This window comes from Canis lupus, chromosome 16 (genome assembly GCF_011100685.1).
Source record: "Canis lupus familiaris isolate Mischka breed German Shepherd chromosome 16, alternate assembly UU_Cfam_GSD_1.0, whole genome shotgun sequence".
NCBI lineage: Eukaryota > Metazoa > Chordata > Mammalia > Carnivora > Canidae > Canis > Canis lupus.
Window position 1 is genome coordinate 16,244,187 of NC_049237.1, and position 23,926 is coordinate 16,268,112.

At 44.4% G+C, this 23,926-nt stretch overlaps 1 protein-coding gene and 1 long non-coding RNA gene across 9 annotated transcripts in view; one reads left to right on the top strand and one right to left on the bottom strand.

Annotated features, from left to right (window-relative positions):
- The first annotated feature begins 139 nt into the window (after positions 1 to 139).
- On the top strand, positions 140 to 6,627 carry LOC119869554. 2 transcript variants are annotated; one of them, XR_005371344.1, is made up of 3 exons: positions 140 to 347; positions 4,825 to 4,979; positions 6,023 to 6,627. It is a non-coding gene; the product is annotated as an uncharacterized LOC119869554 (long non-coding RNA). The 2 variants fall into 2 exon arrangements; XR_005371345.1 differs by lacking the exon at positions 140 to 347 and adding an exon at positions 369 to 827.
- The window catches only part of PRKAG2 (protein kinase AMP-activated non-catalytic subunit gamma 2), a 265,492-nt gene continuing 244,903 nt past the window's right edge, over positions 3,338 to 23,926 (bottom strand). For all 7 annotated transcript variants that reach the window (XM_038559767.1, XM_038559766.1, XM_038559768.1 and 4 more), the window contains 8 exons: positions 21,397 to 21,442; positions 19,840 to 19,894; positions 18,791 to 18,917; positions 15,666 to 15,831; positions 15,291 to 15,328; positions 13,629 to 13,775; positions 9,506 to 9,599; positions 3,338 to 4,467 (listed from right to left, as the gene is read on the bottom strand). In XM_038559767.1, coding sequence (XP_038415695.1) covers positions 4,436 to 4,467; positions 9,506 to 9,599; positions 13,629 to 13,775; positions 15,291 to 15,328; positions 15,666 to 15,831; positions 18,791 to 18,917; positions 19,840 to 19,894; positions 21,397 to 21,442 — 705 coding nt within the window. In that variant the 3' untranslated portion in view covers positions 3,338 to 4,435. The remainder of the gene's footprint in view (positions 4,468 to 9,505; positions 9,600 to 13,628; positions 13,776 to 15,290; positions 15,329 to 15,665; positions 15,832 to 18,790; positions 18,918 to 19,839; positions 19,895 to 21,396; positions 21,443 to 23,926) is intronic.

Genomic DNA, 23,926 nt, shown 5'->3' on the forward strand with positions numbered 1-23,926 from the left:
GTGAGGACAACGCCGGCCACTAACACTTGGGGCCCTCCGGCGCTCAGGGAGAAGCCTTACAGGTAACAGGACGCGCGCACGCACGCATTTGTCCATCTCTTTAACAGTGCCCAGGGAAGGGCCAGGCCAGGAAGGGGATTTTCCAGCAGTTTCCTGGTGTGCACGGCGGTGCTGAGAATCGCATCTGACCCTGGGCGCCACCGTCCGCTGTCCAGGAAGGAGCAGGGTGGAACGGGCCGTCGGGAGGCCGTCGTCCGTGGGCCGTGGAGAGTCCTGGGAGTCCTGGGGGCCTCCGTGGTGCCGCGGCGTGTGACTCGGGCCTGGAGAGAGCAGCTGAACATCTGCAGGTGGGAAGGGAGGTGGGGACCAGTCAGGCCGGTGGGCACGCGGGCAAGGCCTGGCCGGGGGCGTGCGGGTGGAGAAGGCGGCGGGGGCCTGGTCCCCACTGAGGGGCCCCTGCTGGTTTCGGAGCAGGGAGATGAGAGGAAGAGAGGTTCCGGTTCCTGAGGGCGGCCCTCTCCCCATCCCCCCCGGCCAGGCCTTGCGGCCAGAAGGGAGGTGACACCACAGCCCGGGTGGCCTCGTTGGCCAGGGAGCATATTCAGGGGGCTGCCACACTGGAGAGGGCCTCGGGTGCGCCTGTGCCACGGGCAGGGGGAGCTCTCCATCCTCAGATCCATGCCGACCTGGAGGTCGTCAGGCCGCCTGGTGGCAGTTGGAGGTCCCACTGAGTCTTTAGAGCTGAGCCTGTGGCCACAAGCAGCCCAAGGCTTGGCTTTGGGCCATTTCTTCAGTCTCCTGAGGCTCAAATACACAGTTTGGAGGAGGTATGAAGGAAGGGAGGAACCTGGGCCTTCGGGCACAGGCGTGTGCGCTGGGCTAGGAGGGAGAGCTTCTGTGCCTGGAGGAGGTCAGAGCACTTGTCCCTGGGGTGGGAGGAAGGGTGGCTGGCATACGGGAGGTGGCTCTCGGCCTGTGGCAAATGGGCACCAGTGACCTGTGGCGGGGTTTCCTGCGTGCTGGGACTGTCGTGGTGGGGACTCTCCCATTGGCCTGGAGCACTGGGAGGGGCCAGGAGCTCCTGTGATGCGTGGGACCAATCCTGCATCTCTAGCTACTGGAAGCAGGTGCCCCTTTAGGCTCTGGTCTCAAAAGAGAGCAGGTGATTGTGATGTGGGATTTCGGGAGAGGGAAGCCCATTCTTGGTCAGAGCAGTGTTTCTGTGAGCCTTCCGGTTCGCATCTTCGAGTCCCTTGGAGGTGGAGGTCCGCAGCGTTGCCAGCACGCAAGTGTCTAGAAGGAAGTAGGTACCTGGCTTTTCTCCGACCTCCCTGTAGGAAGGATCTTCAGGATCTTTGAGAGCCAAGTGATAATCGTACCATGTCCTCGCTCTGGTCGGCATCTAAGGTACATTCTGTGCAGTGTGTTAAGTCCAAGAAGTAAGATCGGGCTATATCCACAATGTGAGGGGATTTTAGGGGTTTCCTATGAATGTGTCTTAAGTATGCTCCTTACATAGACTTACAACTATGCCAGTTTTATCAGGAATTTTATGTGAAAAACATGTGGAACCTGTTCTAGATTTCCTTATGAAAATGACAGTGAAACTTACTTTTCAAGTATTTCCCCATGGGTTGCAATTTTCTCCCGAGAGTGCTATTATGCAAAGCAAAATTCTCTTTTTGGTCAAAGAGCTTTGGAAATAAATTCTGTGGAACCTACCTGTGGATTATTTTGTCTCCCTTCCCAGAAAGGCTGCCTGCTGAATGTTTTTTCCCCAAACACAGATGGATCCAGTAAGGAAGTAGCAAATGTAACCAAAATACCCAGAAGATTCTAATTGTTTAGGGCAAAGTGTCTAACCTCACTACTTACATATTGAGCTGGATACTGTATGTCATGGGGCGGGGGAGGGCATCCTCTGTAGCCTCCACCCACCAGAGGCCAGTGCACACCCATCTCCTCACCTCTAGTGGTGACAACCAAAAAGGTCTCCACTTTGCCAGATGTCCCCTAGGGTCCCAAATCTCTCCTGGTGAACCAGTGATTTAAGAGGAGTGTGTCTGCACATGCAGGCGTCGGAAACACTGCTCTGACTTGCAGTATGGGCTTCCCTCTCTGGAAGGATTTCTGTAGGAGAATCAAAAAAGGTTATCGGGTCAACAAGCCTGTTAAATTTTCTTAGAGATTTGGGACGTAAAACAACGGATGCCCTCCATGTGTGGAACGATCTGCTCTTGCTTTTGTCACTCGTTGGTTCAGGAGCCTTGGGGCGCGGTGAGCTCCCCCACAGTGTGAAGGCCCCAGTGGGGCGGGCAGAGCTGGTGCCACAGGGAGCCCCTTGGGCCAGGGTCGCCTGCTTGTGAGCCCTGGGAGAGAAGGGAGCTGCATGCTCAGCCAGTGAGGTGCTTTCTCCCAAGCTGAAGCTTTTCCTGTAGAATCCTTTCTGCATCTGGCTGAAGTGCCAGTTTTCACCGAGAGGACACTCACTAGAACCCAGTTTTTTATCGCTGGCTGGAAAAGCCTCCCAGAGAGCAGCCCTTTGTCTGAGAAGTGGCCATTCCACTCAAGCTGATGCACCGAAGGCTTGCAGGTGTGTGGGGAGGAGAAAGGGTTAACACATTGCTTTGTAAATGGCCCCAAGTTGTTTTCTGAACACATACATACAGAATACACCTGCTCATGGTGTAGTCCCCACGCGTGTGTGCTACACAGACCTGGGCTGGATGGCAAACAGATGTTTTGAGTTGCAACACTGTGTTTGGTAGCTTTGTGCCTTTTTTCCTTTTCTCTCAACTATTACCTAAGTCACAACCATAGTTGTTTCTCTGGGAAAACAGACTCATATGCTCTCTATTTGTCCTAGTAGGAAATAAAAGAAGTTGATGGCTGGGCACAAGAAAATGTGCACATCAATTTTTAATTAAATACGTTCTATTTAATAATGGAGAGTGATAAAGTTTATGAATCAAGTCATTAAGGGTTCTTTTCTGATGATGGAAACAGGAAAATGAGAATTCATATTCTTCATTTGGGGAGAAACATCTAAGTGGGAAACAGCATATAGGTTTTTAATTAATGTGTGTTGAAATACATGGTGTTTTATTTTTTTTAAAATTTTTATTTATTTATGATAGTCACACAGAGAGAGAAAGAGAGAGAGAGAGAGGCAGAGACACAGGCAGAGGGAGAAGCAGGCTCCATACACCGGGAGCCCGACGTGGGATTCGATCCCGGGTCTCCAGGATCGCGCCTTGGGCCAAAGGCAGGCGCCAAACCGCTGCGCCACCCAGGGATCCCCGAAATACATGGTGTTTTAAAGAACTTTAACAAAATGGTCGATAGTAAGATTTATTTTAATTTTTCAATCTGCCAAAAAAAAAAACCCCAAACAAAAAAAAAAATCAAACTATACTCATATATATACAGTGTCGACATTTTCAGAGCACTTACATTAGGAAACGTTGTGTTTCTTTTCAATCATATGACAATACTGTATATGCCACAATAAAATTTACAAAAACAATCGCATCAGCAATCATACAAACATTATGATTTTACATTTCAATACACAAGAAAAAAATAGACATCTTCCCGGCACTTTTGTTTCCTCACACCCGCTGCCTGGTTTCAGTCTCACAGAACAGCTCTCCACACGTGCTTTTCAGAAACTTCACCCTTTAAAACCTAACAGTGGCTATTTGAGAAGTCCTGTCCTTTCCAGATCCAAACTTAAATGAGAAATTTGCCATTTAAAAATAACAACCAATGGTTTATTGATGGGTGTGGTGAAGCTTACCCACCACAATGTGTAAAAAACTGCATGAAAGTAGAAATAAATAAAGCTGTTGTAAAGCAGTTTTGTTTATATTATAGTTCAGAACAGACACTTAAACATAAAACTGTCGTTAAAGTTTTATAAAGTAATTATTTATATCCAAATCACAACTGTTCGACAAATCTAATGGAAACAAACTGATTTGGTAAAGGTCCAAAGACGCTCACGCCCCAGCACCGTGTGGCTCCAGCTGCCACGGGCCGCAATGGTGACATATCGCGTGTTCTGACATAAGGCACTAGGTCTGAATAGGCCATGCACTCGCCTTATGTCATATTACCTGTTACAGACCAGTGAATTCTTTGAAATGAAAAGTAATAAGAATTTCAGGACACAGTGCACTTTAATAACATACAGCATTTGAAATCGTTCAGACAAACGTCTGAAAACAGTCTTTAACGCAAGCCTGAATCTTCAAACACATAAACTCTGTTTCTTATGCTCAGTTTCAATATCACTGGAAAAAATACCCATCACTAAACCCTGATATACATTCTTAGCCATTTTACTGTCTCTGTCACGGTCCGTGTTCATGAGGCAAAGCGTGACCCCGAATCTGTTCAAGTTCTCCTCCAAGGGCTGCTCCACTCACAGTGGTCATTCTGTTTCTGCCTCCTTCTGTTTGGCACCTGTTGGTAGATGGAGAAATGAAAGTGTCAAAGCAACGTAAAAATATGTTGCAGCTGGGCCTGTCCTACACCCAGCAGGAGTGGTGCTCCGCCTCCTCCTTGGTGGTCTTCCCTGGGTTCTGCAGTGCCTTAGGAGAGAGAATGTTCTAGATGTTGGAGGTGGGGATGGGAAACGAGCAGGTGGCTCCAAGCTCCTCACCCCCACCTGCAGTCACAGCAGCTCAACTTCTGAAGCATTTGTTCTGTGCCTCTGTCACATTCTGGGAATTCTCACAGTGTTTCAAGCTGTTTCATTATTATACCTGTTTTTCATTATTATACCTGTTATCAGTGACTTTTTTTTTTTTGAATCTTGAGAGAGAGAAAGAGGCAAGGGGAAGAGAGGAGAGGGGCAGAGGGAAGCTTTCAAGTAGAATCCTTGCTGAGCATGGAACCTGACGCCGGACCTGATCCCACCATCCATGAGATCAAGACCTGAGCTTGACCAACTGAACCACCCAGGCTGCCTCTCAGTGAGTGATCTTTGATGTTACTATTGTGGTTGTTTGTTGTCACCACGTACCACACACATATAAGAGAGCAGCTTAATAAATGTGTGTGTTCTGAGTGCTCCACTGACTAGCTGCTATCCATCTCTCTCCCTTTCCCTGGGCCTCCCTCAGTTAACAACCCTATAGTGGCCCCTAAATGTTCAAGTGAAAAGAACAGTCAGTTGCACATCTTTTAGTTTATATCAAAAGCTAGAAGTGATTAAGTTTGGTGTGAGCCATGTGGAAAGCCAGGCCTCTTTTACCAAACAGTGAGCCAAGTTGTATGAAAGGAAACATTTTTTTTTTTTTTTTTGGAAAGGAAACATTCTTGAAGGAAATTAGAAGTGCTACTGCAGGGGCATCTGCTGGCTCAGTAGGAAGAGCGACCTTTGGTCCTGGGGTCATTAGTTTGAACCCCACACTGGGTGTAGAAGATTACTTAAATCAACTTTAAAAAAAAGTGCTACTCCAGTGAACTCATGAATAATAGGAAAGAGCAACAGCCTTACTGCTGGTGTGGAGAAAGTGGCAGTGGTTCCGACAGGAGATCACAGCAGGAGATCACACACGTCTCCTTAGGCCAAAGCCTAATCCAGAGCAAGGCCCTGACTCCCTTCAGTTCTAGGACGGCTGAGAGGGGAGGAAGCTGCAGAAGGAAAGTCTGAGGCTGGGAGGCTGGTTAGGGAGGTGTAAGGAAAGCAGCCACCTCCACGACACGGAAGTGCAATGTGAAGCAGCAGGTTTTCCAGAAGACCTAGCTAAGATAACCAATGAGGGTGCTGCACTGAACACATTTTCAGTGTAGATGAAACAGGTTCTACTGGAAGAAGCTGCCAGCTAGGACTTTCACAGCTGGAGAGGAGAGGTCAGTGCCGGCTCCGAGGCTTCCAAGGCCAGGCTGACCCTCCCGTGAGGGGCTAGTGCAGCTGGTGACGAGGCTGAAGCTGGTGCTCGGTGACCATTCTGAAAATCTCAGGGTCCTTAAGGATGATGCTAAGTCTACTGTGCCTGTGTTCTCGAAATAGAGCAACGAAGAAACAGCGAGAGAACCGGACGAGGAGTGGAGCCGAGGGACTGAATGGCTGTGAGCTCAGCACCAAACGTGAACGGACGAGCAGGTGCTTCTCAGGGACGAGCCAAGAAAGTGGTTTCCCGAGTTGGCCTCTTCCTGGTGGACACACCGTGAAGACGGTTGAAACGACAACCAAGGATTGGGAGCAGGACAGCAGCTTAGCTGGTGCAGCCCCCGGGCCCGAGGACGGACTGTTCTGAAGGCGGCTCTCCGGGGGGTGCAGTGCCACCGAGCAGCACCGCCGGCTGCAGGGAAACCGTCCGTGCCGGGAGAGCCATCGATGCGGCAAACTGCACGGTTGGCTTGTTTTAAGGAATAAAACGAGACACAGCCGTCCGGCCTCCAGCGCCCACCACCCTGATGGGTCAGCCCCCGGCGGCGCCAAGACCCTCCACCAGCAGAAAGATCAGGACTCGCTGAAAGCTCAGATGGCGGTCAGCGGGTTTCAGCAATAAAGTGTCTTTCGATGAAGGCGTGTAGGTTCTAGTTTTAAAATTCCTTGGGCCCACTTTATTGCAATATTCGCTTTCATGCAAATGGAACCAAACCCACAGTATCTCTGAGGTGCACCTGTACATACTCATAAAAATGTTTTAAAAAGCATTAAACATATTTATGGATATTTGCACATTCACAACTACTCATATCTGGCTGGCGTATTTCCAAACGGGTTGGTAGGAATGCTACCACTTTTCTCACAGCAGCTTCTATTTTATCTTCAGGCACAAGAAAATTTTTGAAAGAGATTAGTGGTCTATAAAAATAAGGAGCTAAAAAAGCAGTAGCTCCTGCCATCAGACTATGTACTCATTAGTGACGTGTGTGCATATACTTAGGTTCGTTTGGACAGCCTAAGTTCTTCCAGCAGCTACTTCTAAAGAAACTCTTATTACAGCAACTCAGTATCCTTAACGGAAGACCGTGGCCATCAGCTGTGGAAAAGAATAACCTCTGGTGGTACCTTTTATTCGTGTAAAGATGGACACTTTCTAAAAGTGCTTCTTACCAATTAGTCTGTAAACACCCACCCAGCAGTGCAGCTCCCCAAGGGTGCGGTGCCTTGTCGTGCACAAACGGATCCATGCCTGGTTTTGGTTTCAACTCAGAGCACCTCAGGAGGGATGCAGGGCCTGTGGCAGCCTGCTTTCTCCATAGCTGCATGGGCAGGGGCTACACGAGGTGAGTAGCTTGCCCACACTCAGGTAGCTCTGAGGGCATGAGGGAGTCAGGTGAACCGGGCTGGACTCCTCGCCTGATGCCTACCCAGCACCGTCTCTCATGTGTGTGAACGTCTGAAGGAGCTGATCTGAGTTCCGGGAGAGTTCTGCTCCAAATGTTCACTCATAACGCAGTTATTAGGAACACAGAGCATATTCCCAAATAGTGTTCTACACACTATGTTGTAGAGAATTCTAATTCAACTATCTTTAGAACATTATTTCTATGGTAACGCACATTTCAAATTCCGGCTGTGGAACAGGGTTCCTCCCCACAGAGGAGTATTAGGGACTTGGAATTTTTAAAATATCAAATGTGGATGGAAATGTAAATGCATCCAGCCCAACATTCTCATTTTTTTTTAAATTAAAAAAACTTTTAAAAATTTAATTATCTGAGAGAGGAAGGGAGGTCATGAGCAGAGGAAAAGGGCAGAGGGAGAAGCAGACTCCTGCAAAGCAGGGAGCCCAATGCAGGACTCGATCCCACAACCCTGCAATCATGACTTGAGCCAAAGGCAGATGCCCATGGACTAAGCCAGCCACCACAGTGCCCTAATGAAAAAACTTAAAAAAAATTATTTTAAAGTAATCTCTATACCAGTGTGGGGCTTGAACTCACAAAGTTGAGATCAAGAGTCAGATGCTCCACTGATTGAGCCAGCCAAGGGTCCCAGCCAACATTCTCATTCTTATGGTCTGGGGCAGTAGGCATAAAGAGGATAAAGACCTTGACTTGTTTACTCTCGAGTTTGCAAAAAAGGAATCTTGGCCCCAAGACAAAGGAGGGCCGACATTCACCCTGATGCTGCTGGGCCAACATGTGCCTCGGCCGTGGCCTGCTGCCCAGGAAAGGGGTGTTTTCCTGAAGGTGCCAGGTTATGTGTGCCTGCAAGGAGTCTGCTCTTGAGGAGGCCTTTCCCCCTGTGCAGGAAGGAGCTGTGTAAGTTGTGAGCGTCATCACACTCCCTGGACTGGTCTTGCTCCTCTGCTCGCTATCATGTGTGTGAGGTCGAACAGAGCAATGGAGGTTCACGGTCAATGCTGTGGGGCACCCACAGAACAACTGTAAGGCTATCTGCTGCTTCTGTGAGGTGTTTGGGTTATTTCCAGTTTTAGGTTATTACAGATAAGGCTGTCAACAGCCTCACATTCATTTAGTCATTTTATCCCTATTTCATGATTATGAAGATTATTTTGAGTTTCGGTTTCCCTACCACCTGAGATTGAAAAGGACTGTACACGGCCCCATCTCCAGAGTTTCCAATTCCATGGACAACCTCCAGGTGCTGCTGGGCTACTGGACTTACGTCCTTGGTGCTCTCATGTGGCAGCTGTGATGTTTCTTGCTGGTGGCAGGGATTCAAGATGAGCATAGACTGAAACCTAGTCTTGGCCAGTTTGATTTCCAAACTCAAGAAGAATTCTCTGGTACATGCACACTTTAGTGTTTGATGTATACTCCGGACTCTTAGAAGTGACTTGGTCTGCGGTCTTGGCACATCTTGGCCCAGGTCAGTGTGGCCCAAGGCTGGACTGCTTGTACTTAATGGGGGTTGAAAGGGGAGCAGCAGGGAGGAGAAAGAGAGGGCTGGTGGTTTTAGGACCTTTCAGCCCACCTGTCACTGTTAAACACGGCACACAGGAGATGCCAGCCCCTCGTTCCTGGAGCCCCCTCCTCCCCTGTCCACTGTGGCCTGAGTGCGTGCTTCAGGGTTGGTTTGGCAGATGATGAGAGTAGCCACCAATGCTGTTTTGTACTTAATGTAATTTCCAATACAGTATTAATGGAAAAAAGTCTGGGTTTAGGTCTTTTGTTGTATATACTCAAAACACTAGTTTTTTTGTTTTTTTTTTTTTTTTTAAAGGGTAGATGATGGTTTCAATAGTTAGCATCTGATGAATTTCCCTCCTAGGTTTTCCAGGTAGTAATCCTAAAAATCAAAACTAGAGATGTCTTAGCTTTTTCATGGAAAAGGTGACTCTGGCACAGAATCCGGAGGCTCCCAAGGGTACATTCTATAAACTTGTCTCTCTCACCCAACTAGAGCAGTGGAGCTACGAAGGACAACCATACGGCAAATGAACACAGTTTACAGAGGAATGCACATGAAGCCAAGATCTTATGTGGGCAGTGGGGAGCAGCTGCTAGTGGTCGCCTGCCCGTCCCCCTGCCCATCGGGCACCCTAAGGGGAGGGCCGGCAGTCGGCACACCTACCTGCAGGCGTGAGTATCAGGGCTTGCAGAATGTCTGACAGGGAGATAATACCCACAATGCTGTCTGCTTCATTCACTACCACCAGCCGATGGACCTGCAAACAAGAGAACAGGTCATATGTCAAAGTTTACAGAAGGTTCTAAGATGGATATTAGCAAAAATGTCTTTCACATACCATATCAGGGGATTACCATCCTGCAAATAAGAGACATTACCAGTGTACAGAACCGTGAAAAGTCTTAGGCTCTAAAGTCAAGATGCAATGCTGATTTTAACTACTTGTAGGAAAAATTAGCCAGCTGTGTCCTCCTGTTTTCAACTTTCAGAATATGAATATATGAATGATACAACTCAAAACACGAAGTACTAAGTAGCCATGATATTCTTAAACATAAGCTTTAAAATTTTTAAAGTATTTCAGTTTCTAATAACTATCAGATATGGATTTACATGGGAAAGATATCCAGAAGAGGTCATGGCTCTTCCTTTTTTTATAGTCTTTTCTCCATGAGGTTCATATTTTAAAATGTTCCTATAGGTCAGACGATAAAGGAACTATAACAAAGTGAAACAGACTGTATTCACATCTCATTTTTTTTTAAAAAAGTGTTTTCGTGTGATTCTTTTTCCTTTTTTTATACATCTTTTTTTATTTATTTTATTTTATTTATTTATTTATTTTAATTTTTATTTATTTATGATAGTCACATACAGAGAGAGAGAGAGAGGCAGAGACACAGGCAGAGGGAGAAGCAGGCTCCATGCACCGGGAGCCCGACGTGGGATTCGATCCCGGGTCTCCAGGATCGCGCCCTGGGCCAAAGGCAGGCGCCAAACCGCTGCGCCACCCAGGGATCCCTATACATCTTTTTTTAAAAGATTTTATTTATTTACTCATGAGAAACACAGAGAGAAGGAGGGGGAGGGGGAGAGGGAGGGGGAGAGGGAGGGGGAGGAAGGAGGAGGGAGGGAGGGATGGATGGGGAGAGAGGCAGGCAGAGAGAAGAGCAGGCTCCATACAGGGAGCGAGGTGGGACTCGATCCCTGGTCTCCAGGATCACGCCCTGGGCTGAAGGTGGTGCTAAACTGCTAAGCCACCAGGGTTGCCCCACATCTTATTTTCTACTGAGGTCTTTTATAAACGAATGGCCAACATTGTGAGGTATTTCTCTAATAAAAGCATCCTTAGCACACAGAAGGAGGGAGCAGGCGTGGAGCTTCTTTTCTGAGCTTTAGCAAGTAGGCAGCCCCGCCCCGCCCCCCAACACACACCATGGGGGGCACAGGAAGGAGATGGAAACGGAAGGAAATTCTGTTTTTAGATTTATCTCTGATACTGTGTTGGGGATGCTGTTTCATGTCCTAGCTTGCTTTGAGTTAAAAAAAAAATTACTTTGTTATCTTGCTCATGACAACATCATTTATAAAAGATTCCCTAGGGGCGCCTGGCTGGCTCAGAAGAGCATGCGATTCTTCATCTTGGTCCTGAGTTTGGGCCCCATGTTGAAAGTAGAGATTACTTAAATAAACTAAGTTTCTGGGGATCCCTGGGTGGCTCAGCGGTTTAGCGCCTGCCTTTGGCCTAGGGCGCGATCCTGGAGTCCCAGGATCGAGTCCCACGTCAGGCTCCCAGCATGGAGCCTGCTTCTCCCTCCTCCTGTGTCTCTGCCTCTCTCTCTCTCTCTCTCTGTCTATGATAAATAAATAAATAAATCTTTAAAAAAAAAAAAACTTTAAGTTTCTCTCAAAAATTTAGGGTCTTCAATATTCCTGTGATACAACACAATTATTTAACTATTATTTTAATTTATATTATATAGTTTATAAATCATAAATTAAAATAACGGCTTATATCTAGGTCAGAGAATGCTTTATAGTCTATATGTGACACACTTTGTTGCTGTTAACATTCAATAATGCTAATTAAATAACTCTTTTGAAGGTCAAGGGGCGGCCAACTCACCTGGAGAATTAATTCTACCAGGCAGAAATGATGACCAGAAATATTTTCTTGGCATTTGTTGCTGAGTCTAAACTAGCAAATATTCTTGGGTATCAAAAAGCTGGTGTGAGGGATCCCTGGGTGGCGCAGCGGTTTGGCGCCTGCCTTTGGCCCAGGGCGCGATCCTGGAGACCCGGGATCGAATCCCACGTCGGGCTCCCAGTGCATGGAGCCTGCTTCTCCCTCTGCCTGTGTCTCTGCCTCTCTCTCTCTCTCTCTCTCTCTCTGTGACTATCATAAAAAAAAAAAAAAAAAAAAAAAAAAAAAAAAAGCTGGTGTGATATGTCATATAAATAAACCAAATCATCATTGATACTGAAAACCCTTTCCCCAACAACTGTATTTAAGCTAAAACTGGCCTTGGTCCACCAGCAAGGAGTCATCAGGTGGAAGAATTTATTTTAATGGGGAAAGAAGTCAAGAGGCATAATGAGAAAAGTGTTGAATTACAGCTTTATTTTTCTCAATGACCCATTTCCTTAGAAGTTTCTGTTGCTTGCCAGATGAACTGAAAGGACAAGCCAATTACTTCTTTTACCTGAGAATAATACATGCTCAAACAAGACAGCTGAGACCTGAGGAGCACTGCATTCTCCATGTTCTCCCCCTGAGCCAGAACTCTGCCACCTAGAAACGGCTACTGTTATTACTGTGCTGTGGGTTCTTATAGACTCTTTTACTTATATAGATGCATGTAAATGAATAGAATTTTTTTTAAATTTTTATTTATTTATGATAGTCACACAGAGAGAGAGAGAGAGGCAGAGACACAGGCAGAGGGAGAAGCAGGCTCCATGCACCAGGAGCCCGATGTGGGATTTGATCCCGGGTCTCCAGGATCGCGCCCTGGGCCAAAGGCAGGCGCTAAACCGCTGCGCCACCCAGGGATCCCAATAGAATTATATTATATATAGTAATTGGCTTTTTCTCTTAATACATTGATGTTTTTTCTGTATCAACCAAAAACTCTTCTACATTGTTATGTAGGGATTCCATTATACGGATGTCTATTGTCCTTATGAATAATTAGGATCATTACCTATGATCTTCCAAAGGCACATAATTCTAAGGACCTTACTAAAAAGTTAAGATGTATTCCTAAGTCAATTAAAACTCTTTGGAAAACTAGAATGCTGGATATTAAATTCAAGTAGAAAAAGGAAAGAGTTCATATGGAGGTGCTAGTGAAATAGGTTTCAAAAGCCACGACAGTGGTAAGGGGGGGTAGGGGGCTCCCCTCAGGTGAGTACAGGGTAAGGTGGAAGTCTTCAACACTCAATGACAACAACATGGCTGTGTTTCTGTTTGATGGCTCCCACAATGGAGACTGTGTTCTGATGCCACCCCCTACATATGTCATGTTAAGATCGCCCGTTGTGAGCCTAAGAAATTATTAGGGACTTTTCTTCTTGGACTGCATTCTCATGTTTATAAATAAAAAGTACCAGAGCAGACGTGCCATTATGAATAGATCCTGCCTACTAGGGGATTGTTCCAGAAAGAACATGATTGCATCCTCCAAGTCCTAGAGCGTGATAAACAGGAAAACATTCCTATCCCTGTCTAATAGGAAAGGAAAGAAATGATTTGGGGGGATGGTTATCCTGAGTTAGTTGTGTTACCCAAAGTACATCCCCAAATCCTACATGCAGTAAGGTACGAGGGCACCTTAGTGCTGAGGGTCAGGAGGTGGTTATTAGACCATCTACTATTATTTAAATCAGGAGACAGGGAAAATTAACTTAAAAAGATCATAAGACATTTTATCATTCACTTTGTTAAAACTATATAATCACACATTTTTAATTTTAAATTCATAAATACCCTAATGAAACTCAAAGCTCTTGGGACATTTGTTTTCCTACTTATGTATTTTTAAATCATGAAAGTCTCTTACTTATTAGTTCAATTCAATGACCATTTCCAGGCCTACAGTTCAAGCAACATGCTAGTTCTGGAGAGGGAAGGCACAATATCCGACTGACTCACCACTGCTTCACCTGCTTTCCTGCGATTCCCAGTCCCAGTCCCGCAGCATCACTGCCAGTGAGTACCTGGTGTGGAGGCTGGGGCAGGGATGCGGGGGAGGGAGGAAGGGAGGAGTGTGGCCAGCTGCCTCACCTCAGCCCGCACTATTCTGTCCACGATGGTCTCCAGGATTTCCAGCTTACTGCACTTCACAACACCCTCGAAATACTGTGAACGGTGCTGGAGGGCCTGGGTCACTGTGATATCTAGGTTATTGTAGGTTTTTTCAGCAGCAAGGTTCTGTAATAAAGTAACAATGAATTATGTCCTTTTATTTCCATTTACATTAATAACCAAAATCAGTTAAGTTTAAAGGGACCTGATCTTTAAAAACATTAATGTTCATCTTATGTCAGTTTAGATACAGGTTAGAACATGCCGCTGGTGTTATTTCATCATTAATAACTACAGCTTACGACAGATGAGGTATACCTTTGTTGTGGAGCAACCTTGATACATAGTGTCTATATGTCCTACAGAAGAATCCTCCATCCCCCCACCCAAGGCTCTATAGCCTGAGCGAATCAAGTCTTTGGAGAGGTGGACTAACATTTGCAAAGGATAAGAAGCGCCCTACGGTGCCGGCAACGAGGGGCTTTCCCTGTGAGCCCAGGGAGCAGGGTTTCCTCAGGATCAGACATCATGGAGGAAGGGCAGGCCAGACGGGCCCCAGATGCACATGGCTTTAACCTCAGAGGGTCCTACTCAACCAGATTCCACTTAGTCTATTTTTTGATGTCTGTTATTGTTAAGCAGAATAAATGAAACAAAAGGGTTTGAGACAGCTGGCTGAAAAGAAATATTTACCGCTGGGATCCAACATTAGGTCAAAAAATGATGAGCACAGTTGGGCCTATCAGAGTTTCAGTTCCCTTTCTTAGAAATACCATAAAACTCTAAGGAAGTGCATTTATTTTTTTTAAAAGATTTTACTTGACAGAACACAAACAGGGGAAACTGCCAGGCAGAGAGAGAAGCAGACTCCTTGCTGAGCAGGGAGCTTGATACAGGCCTCGATCCAGGACCCTGGGATCATGACCTGAGCCGAAGGCAAACGTTCCACCGACTGAGTCACCTAGGTGCCCCTAAGGAAGTGCATTTAAAATGAATGAGGAAAAGCAAGCATCCAGTGGAAAGATGTAGCACTACCTCTAGTAGATTTACATCAGGGATTAAAATGTAGGACTTTTGGGGCACCTGGGTGACTCAGGTGGTTAAGGATCTACCTTCAGCTCAGGTTATGATCCCAGGGTCCTGGGATTGAGCTCCCTGCGCAGTGGGGAGTCTGCTTCTCCCTCTCCCTCTGCCACTCTCTGCTCATTCATGTGCTCTAATAAATCAAATCTTTAAAAAAAAAAAAAAATATATATATATATAAAAAAAACAGGACTTTAAGTTTCAATACTTTTGCTTTCTTCTTTAGAATAGTGCTTCCCAATCAGCAAACAATGGGATCTATCTAGCAAGGGATTCCCGAAATCATGTGTGCACCAAGCACTTGCCTGTTGGCAGAATTAACATTTCATACACAGAAATAGGGCAATTTAAGATACTTACACATGCTGCAGTGATGGATAAACTACACATGAACTGAAAAGATGACTATATAATGCTAATATATTATTTACTGCTAAGCCTAGTGAACGCTAAGTACAATGAGTATGGGCAGTCTATGGAATCTGATCCGCACATCCAGAAAAGCTATGTTTTAAATACATTCTAGATGACAGGTGTGACAAAATTAAAAATACTTACAATTACATCAAATTTGGAATAAATATCTACAACTTTTCCTAAAAATGAAAACATATGTTAGAAAAATATCTTGGAAACAAAAAATAACATTTAAAATCCATCTCAACCAGACACTAGCAATTAACAACCTTGCTAAATAACAAATTTGTCTAAATAAACATGAAATCACATCCTAATGGAAAATGTGAAGATAAGCCAGTTTAGAGTTCTCATTAACCTGAATGTTCCTTGGTGCTGACTTGATCCGCCATATCCAAATTATCATCCCCAACCCCTGCCCACCACCCGATCTGATCAGTTGACCACTTAACAATAGGTCTGCCCCCAGAAGACAAAGCATGGTCTCTGTTGCCCTCGTGTGACCAAACCCCCTACCTGACTCATCCACCACAGGCAAGGCCGACACTCGTCTTTCTACAAAGACGTTCAAGGCTTTAATGATGGGAGTGTCTGGGTGGATAAAGGCGATGTTGTGGTAGGTCCCAATTCCAAGGGCATCCAGGTTCTGCTTCATGAAGGCAGGCTTTGGCATATCAGACATCTAAACAGGAAGATAAATACAAGTGCTCTAGAGCCCAGACAGACCTTTATAATGTTCACATGTCCACACTTGGACGAAAAACTATGTATAACACATTATAAGTTAGTGTTCTCTACCAATCTACCCAGATGGCTGAATTAACATGGAAATGTTACATATAAAAATCGTAGTTCTTGTTCAAATCGGCTGATAGGTCTAAACTTATATTTAACTACTTAGTAAAATAGTGTAGAGCACGCACATTGTGATGTTCCCTTCTCTTTCACTCACTGAAAATGTGGAAAGAAGAGGGAAGAAGAGGTCTCTTTGGAAATTAAGACCCATAGCCACCAAGAATCCTTTACTCTTATGTCCTGCCGTCAGCACTAAATACATTTGTGAAGAACCCCTACAGTTCCAAACCCAGAGCGTTTGGTGGGAGCAGTCTGTGCTGCGGCTAAGTTAGTCCTCACCCCGTCCCACCCTACTCCTGCATTCTCCTCTGGAGGACTTCAGCTTGTGATTACTAGGAGCAAGGAACAAGCCAGCTGAACAGAATTGAAAGAACCTTTGAAAGTTCACTTTTCTTTTCATGGGCTGTTTTAGAGGAGGAGGGAGAAGTCAGAAGAGAGAAGTCTAGGGTCACGTTTGACTAAAACAAAATAAGGTCTACGGTTTCAAAAATCCACCTTGTATAAAGGGTATGGTTGGTTCCGTCCTCCTGGTGTACCTTATAATTATCAGGAAAAGATGAACAATTAGAAGAAACAAAATGTTCAAGTCAAAGAGTTCATCAATATTCAAATCATGAGAATCCTAGAAATTTAGAGAAAAAAAGAAAGACCTATTAGGTCATCTAGCCCATCGTGATGCAGGATAACCCCTGTTCCATTCCACGCTTAGGCTAACTGTCAAATGTCTCCAAGGCTAAGGCCACTTTTTCTCAGAAAATGATCTCAATTCAGAAAAAAAAAAAAAAATCAGGGTCTGAAATTTATATAAAATTCTGTATTTTCATCTGAAAACCTCTAATGGAATATTCTAAGAGCAGGATTTAATTACCATATTGGCCCAAATATAAGGCAGTATTGCAGAGGCATCCTCCTCTACTCTCCCCAAGGCCTGCCTCCTGCGGGGACTTCTGGTCTGCGGCATTGTGGCCATGAATACGGGCTGGACTGGACCTCGTGGCATCTGGGAGACCTGGGGTGGGTTTAACCCCTGGGGCCTGAGCTACATCACAGCCCGCTGGCAAGGGCCTCCCTGCTGGCAAGGCTGCAGTGGGGAGGGAGGCCGCCGCTCAGAAACTGCTCTGCCACTTGCCAGTGGTGACCCAAAAAGTCACTTCACCACCTATTAAATGGGATTAATAAAAATACCTACCTGGGGAGGCAGAGGTGTGGATTAGCTGTGTCTGGTGAAGCGCTCAGGAGAGTAGCTGACACGTCATCAATGCTTGTATATAGCTCTCATGATTAACGTTATCTTAACGTGATTCCTCTGAGGAGTAGAGGGGCTGACAGCCTGACACATGTAGGCCTTGCCCTGGGTCCCACTCAGCCTTGATGCTGAGGCGGCTCCGCAAGCAGAGGTGATGTCTGAGCCACAATCTTCATACGCCCCTAATTGTCCCACCATCTCTATACTACGTGTTTTGGTAAATTTCCTACCTTCTTTCTTGGCATTTATTTAACCATGAAGAGAAGTTAGTTTTACATGTAAACTACTAAAATGTAGAAGTGGCTTGATGGACAAGGGATTTCTCCTTATTACCGAACCCTCTGTGCTTCTGCCTGGCAAAATTGAGGCAGGGCTCCAGGAGAAGGAGCACTGACTCCTTTGTATCACACTAGAAATGCTCTTTTACTTCCTTAATGGAAGGATATGGGGAAGCTAATGTGATGTAGATTTTTAATATCTATTAAGTTCTTTGACTTCACGGGGCGCCTGGGTGGCTCAGTAGATTAAGCATCTGACCCTGTGATTTCCACTCAGGTCATGATCTCAGGGTTGTGAGATCAAGCCCCCTGGTGGCCCTCTGCACTCAGCGTGGAGTCTGCTTAAAAGTCTCTCTCTGTCCTCTTTTCTCTCTAAAATAAATAAAATCTCCCATCCAAGTACTAACCAGGCCCAACCCTGCTTAGCTTCCAAGATCAGATGAGATTGGGCGTATTCAGGGTGGTATGGCCGTAGACAAAATAAATAAAATCTTAAAAAAAAAAAAAAATGACTTCATGTCATCTCTTCTGAACCATGAATGATGCCTCCTACTGGTCCTAGCTAACCAACTACTTCTAGCCTCAAATTCACTGCATATAATCTAAATGAAAAAAAATTAAAGCCCTCTTGTAAATACTCTGGTCCTTCTGAGCCTCTTAAATATTGACCAAAGCGGTCAATATTATGATTAAGAAGACATCTCATTCCAAATGCAGTTGAGAAAAACCTATAGATAATAAAGCCTGAATTTGGACCAACATGGTACTCTCTTGCCAAAATTGTATTTGCTTTGTGTTTTTCTGTCACTGCAATTTACAGTAAGATAATCCCGGGGACAGTATTTTTCAAATGTTTCCAAAACCATGAAACCAATAAAGCATCATAAGGCAATTTGCTATAAATATTGGCTCAATTTATCTCACATAGCAGTTTCTTAATTAGAATGACTTGTATATTGCTTTACTGCCCTCATATTTTAGGCGATAAAATATTCTAACTTAAATAGAGAATTCCAAATGTTTTTATTATTTTGATACTTGCCCCGAAAAGCAATTGCTTTTTAATTGGAATCAACTTGGAGGATGTACAATTTAAATAGTAGTAAGTTGAGAAACTGCAGCTGAGAAATGGAGACCTCCTAACAATCCCAATTCCAAAATTAACAACGTCTCCTACTGAGGGTGACAGGAGCCAATTTACTTGAAGTAAATTAGTTAAAGTAGATGCAGCTACGTCTTTAGAAACACTAAAATCTACTTACAAAAAGCTGGAGGAACTTGAGGATTCTTTTGTGGGTAAGTATATAAAGTGCATTCCCACTGATAGGGTCAATAACTGGCAATCTGTGGATTTTATTTTTGATCAACGAGTATACAGCATCGAAGAGGCTGTGGGAAAAGCCATCAAAGTTGTTAGGAGGCTTTAAAGAAAGATGTAAAATTCTGGACCACCCCTGCTTTAGAAGCATTTTCAGTGTTTTCACATCAGAGCAACAAAAGGTTGACTGGACTTAAAGCAGTGTTCTGGAAAAGTTTTAAATTGGGTATCTCAGTAAATGTTTTGATTTTCCAGTCTGAGTTAATTCCAGATATGAGCACAAGCTACAGATCTCTAAGAGTGTGGTTTCCAACAGTACTGAACACTGCTGTCTAAGACACGGCAGGGCTGAACCCCTAGGGCCACTAAGGGAGGCCCAGGTGACAGGGAGCTTGGCCTAGGCCCCAAAGGAGCGGATGGGCTGCTCTGGCCTCTCCTGGGGCTGCCAACCAGCAGGCTGGTGGGTTTATCTGTTTTGTTTTGTTTTTTTAGGACTTGGAAATAAACTAATAAAATTCAGTATTCTACTTTTGCTTGCTAGTGCTTAGAGTTTGGAGAATATTTTCATACACTGTGGAAATGTATCAGAGCCTGGAAGGCCTGGGTCACCTGTCACATGCTGGGGCACACGTTCTCCCGACTACCTCTGGACCAACGTCTAGCTGAGGCAGACAGTCAACCCCTGGGGGAGCTGCTGTAATGTGCGTTCCTGGGCATGACCCTCCAGAGGCCATGTGGCAGGGGAAACCCAGCAATGGGCAGTATTATTAACAAGTTCCCCTGATGGTCTGTGTGGCAGTATGACCACTTTCCCAGCCTGTTATCGATCCCTGGGACAAACAATGGCTGATTGCTATTGTCTCTAAATTTACTGAATTTAATATTTGGAATTATGGAGGCTGTCCCCTATGTAGATTTAAAAAAAAATCTATTGATCACAGAAACAAGAATCTGAAAGAATGTTTTCAAAGGAGAAAAACTTTACAAGTTTACCTTGCGTCTGGAGATATATTCACTAAAGGCTTAAATGTTTCTTGTAAATAAAGCTCTGTTTTTATAGAAAGAAAATATGCAATTAGTAACACATTTGCTGTCTGTAATTATTACACACATAAGGAATATTAAAATATTCTTCATTTTACAGAAAACTGTTAGAAGAATTAAAAACCAAAATCAAATCTAATTTACTGAATGCTACTGTATAAATCATACTTAGGATTATTTTAAACAACTTGTTAACTGTTTTCAGGATGCTGCCATCATGTAAAAGTTAAGTATTTCAAAACAGTATTACAATAGATGTAAAAATGACAAAGACAAGCAATTGGGTGTAAAAAGCAGTGCCAGGGGATCCCTGGGTGGCTCAGCAGTTTAGCGCCTGCCTTTGGACCAGGGCATGATCCTGGAGACCCGGGATCCAGTCCCACATCGGGCTCCCTGCATGGAGCCTGCTTCTCCCTCTGCCTGTGTCTCTGCCTCTCTGTGTCTCTCATGAATAAATAAATAAAATCTTAAAAAAAAAAAAAAAAAAAGGCAGTGCCAGCAGAGGTCACTAGAAGGCTACCAAAGGACTATCACCCTCCAGAGACTAAGCACTCACGAAAGCCTTTAAAACTAATTTTCATAGGTTAGAACACTCCTAAAACTTTTGTTCTAAGTTTTATTTTACCAAACTAATGCTCAAATCTGTATCCTGAGGACCTCAGTAGTCTTTACAAATTATCTTGCTAAAGATCCACTGTAATTAATTTGCCTTGTTGAGGTTTCTATACAGAAAGCACTCGAGAATATCTTGATATTAGCATTATTACTACCGAATACCATATAATATCAAACTATAAATATACTTCAATCTTGGTCTAACATTACTGATACAGTAGAGTTTGATAAGAAGTATCTCTCTTGGTATTAAGTTGTATATTCATAACAGGCCGTGCTAAGATATGGATCTCGTATTGTTGGACTTTGGTTTGACTTGATAAAGCCTTTATAAATCATATCTGTCACTCAATGGAACTTACAGGTTAAAGGGAATTAAAAGAGCCCCTTGCCCCTTAAGAGAGTTCTAATGGATGTTCAGATTTTGCAGGTGGCTAGTCATAAAGGTTGCTTATCATTGTAGGCGGATTTTCAATTTTTAATGAACATTTTTCTGTCTACAAGTCCTTCCGTTTCTATCCAGGCTTTTCTCTGAGCCGTCTACATAAGCCCTCCTCAAGGTCCGTATAGAGATGTGTGTGCAGGCCGGAAGTCCTCATTCAGAAGTGAGCGGTGGCTTGGCGGGGGCCCAAGGCAGGTTGACCCTATCCTTACATCCCAGTCTCATATATGGACTTGCTGCAGGTTCTCCAGAAATGTCCATTAAACAGAATGGATCGTTATTTACAATACTATGGTACACTATTGAGATTAAAATAGAAACGAATGTGTTAACTATATAGCTTATTAAGCAGAGAGAGAAGGATCTGTGATGTTAAAACATATTTTACATGCTAAGCAGAACATTTTTTCCCTGATATTAAAAGATTTTTAACACCTGATTGTGCTTACCCCTCCATGTTTCAATCTTATGTTCTTCTAATTCATAAATCTGTACCTGCAAATAAGAAAAATTCTTATTTACAAATGTTAACATATATAACAAAATAATTACTTCATAACTACTGCAGAGTTCCATAATTCAGCTGGTGGAAACAAAGATAATTCAGAAATACTGGAAATATAAAACGCTTTACATTTCGTTGAAGATAAATTATTTCTAAATTTAAAACATAATTAAGGGTGCCTGGCTGCCTCAGTCAATGGAGTGTACGACTCTTGATCTTAGGGTTGCAAGTTCGAGCTTCATGCTGAGTGTAGAGATTACGTAAAAAATAAAAAATCAGCGCACCTGGGTGGCTCAGTCAGTTAAAGCGTCTGCCTTCAGCTCAGGTCATGATCTCAGGGTCCTGGGATTGAGCCCTGCATCGGGCTTCCTGCTCAGAGGGGAACCTCCTCTCTATCCTGCTCCCTCTGCTTGTGCACTCTTTTTCTCTGTCACATAAATAAGACCTTAAAATTTTTTAAAAAATCTTTAAATTAAAAAAAAAACCTAATACAAAAACTTCTGATACGCTATTTTTTATTTTATTTTATTTTTAAAAAGATGTTATTTATTCATGAGAGACAGAGAGAGAGAGAGAGAGAGAGAGAGAGGGAGAGAGGCAGGCAAAGACACAGGCAGAGGGAGAAGCAGGCTCCATGCAAGGACCCCGACGTGGGACTCGATCCCAGGTCTCCAGGATTAGGCCCTGGACTAAAGGTGGCACTAAACCGCTGAGCCACCCGGGCTGCCCGAGTTTATTTATTTTTTTTAATGATTGTATTGATTTATTCATGAGAGACACACAGAGAGAGGCACAGACACAGGCAGAGGGAGAAGCAGGCTCCATGCGGGTAGCCTGATGCGGGACTTGATCTCAGGACCCTGGGATCACGCTCTGAGCTGAAGGAAGATGCTCAACCACTGAGTCACCCAGGTACCCCTACACTTGAGTTTAGTTTGTTTGTATGTATTTATTTATTTATTTATTTATTTATTTATTTATTTCACACTTAAGTTTTAAAACACATATGGAGACATAGATTCATTCCTTCTTTTTTAAGGATACAGAAAATTTTCAGCATCTCTAGTTTAAAAAGGACAAATGGTTAAATCATGCTAAAATTAAGTTGTTAGATCAATTTATGCCTGACTGTATCAACCCATTTCCCCAAGACAGAAAGGGCATAAAATACCTAGAGGGTTAATTGGCACAGTATAAGAAAAAGTCACTTTGGGGCTGTTCAGCTTTGTTTCAAATCAACACTAGCCTTATTACTTCTTAGTTGCTATTTTTGGCCAAATTATTTAAGCTCTCCCTCTGTTTCCCTTCCTAAACAACTGGCTAAATAGGCCCTCTGAAGCCAGCTTCTGTGAGCATCTCACAAGAGAGCAGGAAACAGAGTACTCATCAGAAGAGCGGTCCCCACCACACTGTGGTTCTCCACCTCGCCCCTCTGGAGCTTTCCTCTCCCAGCTCAGCCTTTCAAAAAATTACGCCCATGTCAGCATTGTGTTGGGCCTAACAGGGATGCCTGTGATCAGAAAGCCTGGCCTCCTCTTAAAGCTTAAAATCCAGATGGCAGTAACATTAAGACAGTCCTATATAAAAAGGCCAGTGACAACTAAAGAAGAGTATGTACAGCTGACCCTTGAACAACATGTGGTTCAGGGTGCTGACCCTCGGGCAGTCAAAAATCCCCATGTAATGGGTAACTCCCCAAGAGTTAACTACTCTGAGCCTACTGTTGACTGGAAGCTTTCCTGATAACATAAATGGTCGATTAACATATATTGTGTATGCTGTGTTATATACTATATTCTCACGATAAAGGTAAGCTAGAGAAAGGATTAAGAAAGCCATAAGGAAGAGAAAATACATTTACAGTCCTGTATATTTTTATTTCTTTTCTTAAAAAAAGTTTTATTTGAGAGAGAGAGAGAGAGAGAGAGAAAACGCACAAGCAGGGGGAGGGTGAGAGGGAGATGGAGAAGCAGACTCCTCCCCGAGCAGAGAGCCAGATGTGGGGCTCAATCCCAGGACCCTGAGATCATGACCTGAGCCAAAGGCAGACAACCGACTAAGCCCCCCAGGCACCCCAACAGTATTTATTGACAAACATCCTGCCACACTGTTCAACAGGCAACTGTGTGAAGCCATCCTCTAGAAGGCTCTGTGCACAGGGACGCACAGAGATGAACACAGGGCAGGCACGGAAAACAAAGAGGCAGCACATTTCAGCCAGCCCCTGCGTGATGGATGGGCTTTACATAAAGCAGAAAAACTCGACTAAAAGGCACGGAATGCAAAGACTTGCTCCTGTTCGAGCCACAGTGAAGACACAGAGGGCTAGAGAGCAGGACGGATGGGGACATAGCCGCATGCTGCCCCAACCATGCAATGGCCGATGGCCAGCCTGGATGGGTTCAAGCAGCAGAATGGTGACAGTGAAGCTCAAAGAAGGTGGCTTTCACAGCACCAGAGCCAGATGGAAACCC